Source organism: Vitis riparia, chromosome 16 (assembly GCF_004353265.1).
Source record: "Vitis riparia cultivar Riparia Gloire de Montpellier isolate 1030 chromosome 16, EGFV_Vit.rip_1.0, whole genome shotgun sequence".
Classification (NCBI taxonomy): Eukaryota; Viridiplantae; Streptophyta; class Magnoliopsida; order Vitales; family Vitaceae; genus Vitis; species Vitis riparia.
Genome location: NC_048446.1, coordinates 8661957 through 8671735, shown reverse-complemented (window position 1 = coordinate 8671735; position 9779 = coordinate 8661957). Strand labels below are relative to the sequence as shown.

Below are 9779 nucleotides of genomic sequence, written 5' to 3'. Positions count from 1 at the left end.
GGTTGAGGTTCAGTCAAGGTCCAATCAAGGGGCAATCAAGGTCCAATGGTCACCTGCCAAACATTAAATGTTAATGGTTAGTCAACTAGTTGACCCTCAGCTCGACCGGTCGAACCCCCAACGACTAGTTTGGTCGTTTTCCTCTATAAAAAGGTTTCAATCTTCATTGTTTCAAGAGTTTAACCTTCCTAAACCTTTCTTGAATATATTTGAGCTTTGAGATAGTGTTTTTGGGTGCATCATTGTTCTAAAACTTGCATATCATTATGTGATCCCACATTTTCACATGCGTTCTCACTCGACGACGAGACTCGCTTTTTGTTTGTGAAAAAACAATTTTATAAATAATGAAGTCACCATTTATTTTCATTTTATTTTTTTTAAAGGGAAAACAAAATAAGAAAGAAAAAACTCTATAAAAATGACTCCTGAAAGAAAGGACAAGTTTGTGAAAACCAAGTTGGGTTTAGGAGTCTGGTTTCTTATTGAGAAGATATAGTGAAGAACTGTAGCATCCCTCTAAACCCTAAAATCTATGTTTCTACTAAGTAAGTTAAGATAATTGTGAGGATTAACTGATTAATTCATGGATACTGTGAACTAAATAGACACATCAACGTGATTCACAAATTTAATAAAGAAAGACGTACCTGATTCGCATTCCAAGCGTTTATAGAAAACACAAAAGTTAAATAACAAGCAATAACATCATATTGTGTTCTAAGTAGTCACATATTCCATAACAAGTTGAATTTAATGTTATACAATCTCAACATAACAAGCAAATAGTAATAGATAATGTTTAATCACAAGCTTTAATTTAAATAAGGGAGAATTGTGTTTTCGGCCTAGTTGGGCTTGATAATTAAAATAAGGTCCTTCAATCACCCATAATTAATTACAAGGATATGAGATAGTAATGGACAAAAATACCCTTTTAATTCATTTTTGTCTTTATTCTACCACTCTTCACATGCCACTACCATCAAATTCTCTCTTATTTAACCATTTTTGGATTTTTTTTATTATTTTTTTAAACTCTTTTATAAATAATTGAAAAATCAACATTATTTTCTATTTTAAAATTATAAATAAAAAAATTATATTAATGACTTAAAGACTATTTTGGAAAATACTTTCTAAAAAATGTTAATTTAAATAAATAAAGATTATCTTTTACATTTTAGAAGTAAATAATTTAGTGATTAAAATACTATTTAAAATAAATATATTCACTATTTTCTTTTCTTTTATACTAAAAATTATTTTAAAGTTTTTTTTTCTTATTATAAAATAAAAAGTTTATTTTTTTTATTTTCTTCCTTTTTTCTTTTAATAACTTTTTGAACATGATTTTTAGTAATAAGTTATATGAAATGTTGCAAATTTGATTACTAAGGATTTTTTTTTTAATGATTTGAATTAATTGAAAATTTATTAAAATAAGAAAAAGAAAAAGAAAGAAGAGGATGGATGGAGAGTTTTTATTTTAAATACCCAACAAAAATGTTTTTGTATGACCTAATTTTAGAAGTAGATTATATCAACATATGGTAGAGATTGAATTTTTCTTATACAAAAGGGTTGAAAAGTATATTTACTCATTTTAGATGAAAACAAGTAGTTAAAAATTATATAGATTATGTTTGGGTTTGGTTTAAAAATATTTTTCTAGTTTTTATTTTTAAAAATAATTTTTATTTTCTATATTGTCTCTTTTTGAAAACACGTTTAATTAAAAAATGAAAACTATTTTTTAAAAATGAAAATTGAAAACCTTGTTTAGTACCACTTTATATATATATATATATATATATATATATATATATATATATATATATATATATATGAAAATAATAAAAAGAATTAAATTTCATTTATTCATTTATTGTGCCACCGTACAATGCTATTATACTAATTGTATAAGGGAAATGTACTAAGTGTACAAGACTACATTTTGTGAAAGATTTCAATTTATTCTGAACCATTCCTTTATTTTTCTTATCACCCATGAATTGTATACCTATGTCATGCATTTTATTTAATTCTCACATGAAAATTCCAATACTTTCCCAGTAATGATATTTGGGGAAATTTTTTTGACCCTAAGTCATCCACCACATTGGAAATATGGTTAAACACACCTACATGGATACATAACTTAGGAGGGATATGAAATTTGTGTCACTGTACAAGGGTATTACATTAAGTGTACAAGGGTATACAAAACTACCTTTTTTGAAATATTTCAATCGAACCACTCCTTTATTTTCCTTGTCACCAAGGATTGTACACCTATGTCATGCACTTTATTTAACTCCCAAATGAAAATTCCAATCCTTTCCTTAATAATGATATTTGGGGAAAAAATTTTGACCCTAAGTCATCCACCATTTTCTCAACCAAACCATTGAAAACATGGTTAACACACCTATATAAATACAAAACTTAAGAGGGATATGAAATTTGCACTGTTGTACAAGGGTATTACACTAATTATATAAGGGAAATATGTCAAGTGTACAAGGGTGTACAAAGCTCTTAATAGGTTTTGTACGATTTTTAAACAACTTGAGGTTGACATTAAGACGATTGTTGATAGTTTTTTTTTTTTACCAAACTATGTCATTAAGACATTCTCTACAAAAATTAACACATAGGAAAAAAAATTAAAATCAATCATGTTTGAATTGTTCATTATAAGTAAACTAAATGAAATATATATATTTTTACTATTTTTCCTTTGTAAACATAATTTTATTGCTATCAATAAAGATTAAAAAAATCATATTTAAATGGAATTAAAAATAAACAAAAATTATTTTTGTAACATTTTTATTTTTTAAATCATTAATTTAAATTATGAAATTAGTTTTAAAATTAAAAATATTTGTTGTAATTATAGTTTTGAAGATTTCATGATTTTTATCTTATTACTTTTAAAAAATTGTTTTAATAAGAAAATATTTATTTTAATTGTTTAAAATATTTAAATCTTTATTTAAAAATATTTAGGATTAGTGTGGGGAGCAATTAGGTAATTTTGGAATTGAGAAATTTTGAATATCTTGAAGACTTTAATTTTGTCAATTACCCTATTTACACTTTCAAAATTATTGGAAGGTTGGTAAATTAGTCTTAGAAATATTGTTTTCTTGATTAATATTATATATATAGCATGTGATTGTTTACATTATTTCCAAAATAATACAAGAAATAATAAACACTCTGTGTCTAATTTGCAAGTTAGAAAAAAAAAAAAATAATATTTTATGAGGTATTTAAAAATTATTTAATATATATAAGAAATAATGTACAACATATTTATTATTTTGTAAGTTAGAAACAAAAAAAATATTTGCTAAGGTATTTAAAAAGTATTTATTATATATTCTATAAGTTTGAAATATATATATATATATTTGATGATGTCTAATTTGCAAGTTAGAACAAACAAAGAATACTAATATTTTATGAGGTGTTAAAAAATTGTTTAATATATACGAGAAATAATATAAGTTTGAAATAAAGAATAACATTTATTGTATATTATGTAAGTTTGAAAAAAAGAATAATATTTGATGAGATATTTCAAAGTTATTTACTTCAAAAATGTATTTAGTAATAATAATTTTTAACCATTTATCTTTCATATTCAATTTGATGGAGAAAAATGATTAGGAAATGATTTAACTTGGTCTCACTAATAAATAGGTGAAAGAAATGTGAAAGAGCCAAAAAAGAGAATAAGAAAGGTGAGGTGGCTGATTAACTTTTTCATTTAATAGTTAAGGGTATTTTAGGGATTTCTTAAAGACAATATCCTTCCTCTCAATTTCTGCTCTTTTATTGGGTTTTGAGTTTAATTATGAATGATAGGAGGACCTTATCTCAATTACCAAGTCTAATTAGGCTAAAAACACAATTTTTCCTTTAAATAAATGGTGAAGAAAAGGTTTGTGTACCTAGTTTAGCATTTTAAAGTACTTTCATAGAAATGATATTAACTTACAAATAATAGTAATGAATTAAAAAAAGAATCAGAAACTAAACTTACATATAATCAATGTCAAATTTATTCGCAAGTGAGTTTATTTGCAGAAAAAAAATCAGCAAATGGTCAAAGCATGGGATTCTAAAAAATAAATCTAAATTTTTTTTTCAGAGAATATCTTCTATATGTCTAGTTTATCATCCAAGTGATCAAATTAATCAACTAGTTCTCATTTAATACCATATTTCATAATGATGTTAATAGGTCTAGAACAAGGCATTTTGTTAAAATATTCAAAAATTGATTTTTTTTATTAACTTGGAGATGTCTTAAAATCATAAAAAATTTCATACAACTAGCCTAATATGTATATTTTGAATGAAAAATAATCACAAGGAAATATTACATTCATATCATATTTAAAAATGAGTAAATATCTTTCAGCTCTAGGAAAGCACTAGTGCAATAGGTTCAAGAAGAAAAAATTACATCTCTCATTTTAGAAATTATTTCTTAATATTTTTTACATCAAAAATTAAATTTAGGAAGTCCAAATTAAGAAAAAAATATTCAATGAATTTAAATAAATCGTTTAGTAATTTAATTTTTCAAAACAAAACTGAGTGTCAAAAACAAAATGAAAGTTGAACCTTCTGAAGATTGATTTATATTTTCTAATTGAAAAATTATTTTTGATTAAAATAGAATCCTAAAATTAAGTTCAAAGAATCTAGAATATTATGGAATAATTATAAATATTTTAAGGAGTTTCTAAATGGTCAGATTATAATTTACAAGTTCAAATATGCAGTGCGTTGTTAATGGTGTCAACATAAAATCTTATTTTTGAAATTTTTTTGAATGTAAGGTTTTATTAAATCCCATTTTAATCTACATGAATTCATTCATAAAGAATCCATTAGTTGGAACAATGAATTTTAATTCACGTGTATTTAAAAACAAAATCAAAATTTAAAACTTTTCAAAGTTGCATACTAAATAAAATGGGTAGCTGTAGACTCCCATTTTAGGGTGTCTTTTTGGCAGGTGTCACAATTTTGGGTAGCCATGTGCTGCCTCAAGATAGGCTGCTAGGGAATCATGAAGTGGGTGAAAGAAACGAATGAGGGATGGACACGGGCATGGGAAATATGCTGGGGATGGTTTGAAATAAATGAAAAAAAATGGCAGGCCGTTAGAAGGGGGTTGCTTAGGAGGCAAAATAGAGAGAGGATGTGAGATATTTTTGTGAGAGGTTGGTTGTTGCTGGAGCGGGAGATATTTTGTTGCTTAGGAGGCAAGACGGAGGAGGGAGGTGAGATATTTTTGTGAGAGGAAATAACAATATGGAGAGTTGTAGAGAACTTGAGAAGAAAGTAAGAGATGTTGCTTGAGAGGTGTGTGTTTTTGTGGTGACTTGAGGAAAAAGATAGTTAGAGGGAAGAAAAAGGAACCAGTGGGGCAGTTGGTGGATTTTATGGGAAATTTTTGGAGCAAGAATAGCTAGAAATCCAACACAGCTTGTTGGAGATGATCGTTTTTAGGTATGATTATTATGTATTTCTAACTCGTTTCAACCGAGATGCTTTTCTTTTCTTTCTCTACTGATTCTTGAGTGCTGTTTGTTGATTGGGAATAGATGTCAAATGCTACATGTGTATTTCGACTGATCTTTAGGTTGGTTTGGTGGTGTTATAGCATGCTCATGTTCCTCATTTATTTGGTTTTTGTTGAAGATTAATTTGGCCCTGTTTCAACTTCCTCATGAGATACCTGCAACCATGTTTTGATTTTCATTTAATACTCGTTTGATTTCACTCACTCTCATCTAAGCCCGTTGATTCAAATATGAAACGTGGCTTGTATGGGATCGTTTTGTTCCCCTCCCCCCCCTTTGTGCTCTGTTCTTGTTGCCTTCCCTTGTTCCCGGTATTCACTTATGGAGTGCATCCAATTTTTCTTGATGATAATTGTTCAAATGAGGAGACGGTGAGGAGTATTTAAGTGCAAAACTTCATTTGGTTGATTTTGTTGGACTTGAACGAGCTAAAGAATAGGTTCCAATGGCCTTTGTTTCAAAGATGGCAGTCATATTAATAAGGGATCTCTTACACTCGGTAATGTCATCAGTGTACTGGGATTCACTTGGTGGAAATAGCCAAATTTTCTCATTGTTCTTTCATGCACCAACCACTCTATCCATCGATGCTACCAATGATGAGGAATCATGTGGTCCAACAAAAAATAAAAAGGGGACCAGTTTCTAAAGAAAATGTTGTTTATGAAATTCCAGTTGATCCAAGCAAAAAATGCTCACCTCGACTCTAAGACAGTTTTTGTTGTCATTGAAGAGGATGAACCAAAGAGGTCTTATGCTTTCATACTGAAGGTAATGAAGGATGGTTGCAAGTTTAGTTCATGTACCTCTTGATGCTATAAGGGTTATAAAAGTAATGCTAAGGTTTCACCTGCAAGCATTGAGCGACATAAACCCATACTGCAGTGGGAGGCACTACAAGCCAACGGGCCTTCGCAAATTTGCCATTTAACATACTGAATGAGTGTTCTAAGGTCTCGATGCCTCCAAATGGGTTGATCGAGAAGTTGATGAAGAAATAAAGTAAAGGAAGCTGCCAGTTTCATACCCCTATGTCCATCATCATTCATGCCAACCACGCCCTATCTTCCGCACTCATCATACCCATTTCTCTCTCTACCTTCAACCTTATTCACACCTGCCCAGTTGGCCCGCTCCTCATTTCCCATGGGCATGTGATCACCATGCATGGGAATGACCAACACCTTCTCAATTTGCTCTTAAACATCTCTTATGTCCATGCCACTGCCCCTTTCCCATTTGCTCACCATCCTTTAAGTCTTTCCTTCCTCATTTGGCCACCACCTTCAACTTATTCATTTCATATTCACCACATACCCATCACACCCACCTCCATGCCCATATTTTTTTTTCAATATCCATTAACCCACGTTCAGTCATCACCTCCTTCACCACATCACCCACGTTGCTCTTATTTTACTTTTTTCCCTTTCCCATGCATATGAAGTCTTATTATGCATGGCCACCCTCCAACTCATTAACTCCAACGAGTTCGTCTCATCACATTCACCTCTATTTCTACTGAATTCCCTCAAGACACTCTCTTTAGCTGATTCTCAGTAATGTTTTTCCTCTAAAATATGCGAGGAAAGTCTTTGGAGACGATGCCATATTGGTGTGTGTTGTTCACTTACTCTCATGGAAGCAGTTAAGATTAAGGTTGTGGGTGTCAGTGGTGAGGTCAATAGTGTCGTTAATCAAATGATAGGATGTCCAAAGGCCATTGATAGTGACTTGAGATGTAAGAAGGTTCCCACAAGCTGTTCAAGGATAAGGCCAAGAACCGTGTTGATGATCTACAGGTGATGTTCACGGATCTTCAGCCTACGAGGAAGGAAAACTGATTGGTGGGTGTCGCGGTCCTTGGGGAGTAGCTTCATCAGATGCTTCTAGAGTGGAAAACCGAATTTAGCAAACTCTCTCCCACATCTTCTCTACAAGGCGGTAGTTCGAGTTCGTTTTCCTCGGACATTTGTCGGCTGTTGTAGCTGTGTGAAAAGAAGGATGATGCCACTGGTGCGTTAGCTGATAGGGCAGTACCCAAACCTGAGCTTGATGTTCAAGGCCATCAAATTGGAGTTAGTGTGCTTTTCCAAGAACGCTATAGTGAGGGCCTACAAGAGCATGGCTTTTAGCTGGTGGGTCAATGTAGAATTTCTCTTTTAGATGCTCGCGATATGGGAGTTCACAATTTGGAAAGAGCTACCCAATTAGACTATCATCAGTTTGATTTGCTACAAGACTTCGAGCAAAACTCCTTTTATGGTTCTGATGGGTATGGATGCTGTGATGAAGCACTCCATTAGGCTTCATGTAGAGAAGACTTGGGAGATGCTGGTGTTATAACTCAACCAAGATGAATACCCTAATTTCATATATACTGGAATCTCCTGATTAAAAAATGAGTAGAAAAATAATAGCGAAAACATACCTGAATCCATTGAAGGAGAAACCTTATAGGAAGAAAACCCTTTGAGATGGTCTTCCAATTCTGGCCACTAGATTCTGTGTCAATTTCTCTCTGAGAGGATTTTTGGAAATTGGAATGCGTAGTGGTAGAATGGGGACCATAACCCTATTTATAAACTGCTAGGGCAGTTTTAATTTTATCACAATTATATTTCTGCCCCTCATAGAAATAATAATTATCTAATGGTATCTACACAATAATCTCATGACAATTATACCCTTAAGCCAATTAATCAATTATTAATTAGATCACTATATTTAGGCTTAATTAAATGATAGCACACACATTTTAATTATTTACATGTGTGGCCCAAATTATAGATTAATTACAAAAAATTAATCTAACAATCTCCCACTGGGCCACATGCATATGTAATCAAATAAATGTGCTTAACCTTATGAGCTCAAAATTTGCTATCATGTCCTTAGGGTATATCCGAACAATCTCGTCCATTAACTATACTGACATAGGATCAAGGTGGCCTTTGTTACATCAATCGTTACTAGACCAATCAATGGTCACATATATCTACACAGCTAAATGACATAGATCAATCATGAGTGCATAGCATGGAAATTACATGCAATGTGATCTATTCATGCCTATTTCCAATTAGTCCTACTTAACTTTATTGAGATCAAATCTTTAGCATAATTTAACAGAGTGCAATAAAATGAATACTTTATTTCTGCAGAACACAATCCAAATTTATAGATAAAGTCTAAACATAACATAGAGCAATATACAATGAATAATATAAACTCCCACTAAATTTGGATATCCTCAAATGAGACAACACCCATATGAGCAGTGTGCTCATGAAAGACCTTGGGTGGTAATCCCTTTGTAAGCGGATCCACTATCATGGAGTTTGTTCTAATATGCTCTATGGATATCTGTCCACTTTGTACTTTTTCTTTTACAACTAGGAACTTGATATCAATGTATTTTGATTTTGTAGAACTCCTGTTGTTATTGGAATATAAAACTGCTGATTTATTGTCACAAAATATCTTCAGTGGTCTTTCAATACCATCCAGAACACACAGCCCAGTGACAAAATTTCGTAGCCATATTCCTTGATTGGATGCCTCATAACATGCTACAAACTCTGCTTCCATGGTGGATGAAGTTACGAGTGTCTGTTTGGCAGACCTCCATGAAATTGCTCCACCAGCCAACAGATAAATATAGCCTGATGTGGATCTTCTGCTGTCATGGCATCCAGCAAAGTCAGAGTCGGAATACCCAATGAACTCTAACTGATCCAATCTCCTATATGTAAGCATGTACTCTTTTGTTCTCTGTAAATATCTCATAACCCTCTTGGCTGCTCTCCAATGATCCATTCCAGGGTTACTTAGATATCTGCCTAACATGACAACAATGTACGCAATATCCGGACGTGTACATACCTGAGCATACATTAGACTCCCCATAGCCGAAGCGTAAGGAATCTTCTGCATTTCTTGACTTTCTAAACTATTTTTAGGGCATTGATTAAGACTGAATTTGTCTCCTTTAGCGACAGTGGTATCACCTGGTTTGCTATTTTGCATGCCATACCTTTGGAGGACTTTATCAATATAGGTCCTTTGTGACAATCCTAAAATACCCCTAGAACGATCTCGGTGTATCTGGATTCCTAAGACAAAGGAGGCATCACCAAGATCTTTCATCTCAAAATGTTTTGATAA

At 31.6% G+C, this 9779-nt stretch overlaps 1 protein-coding gene across 1 annotated transcript; it reads right to left on the bottom strand.

Moving 5' to 3' along the window:
• Positions 1 to 8684: 8684 nt before the first annotated feature.
• On the bottom strand, positions 8685 to 9548 carry LOC117933227 (secreted RxLR effector protein 161-like). Its single transcript, XM_034854612.1, has 2 exons — positions 9116 to 9548; positions 8685 to 8770 (listed from the first exon to the last, which is right to left on the bottom strand). Exons 1-2 carry the CDS (start codon positions 9546 to 9548, stop codon positions 8685 to 8687), a joined length of 519 nt encoding a protein of 172 aa, XP_034710503.1.
• Positions 9549 to 9779: the final 231 nt, after the last annotated feature.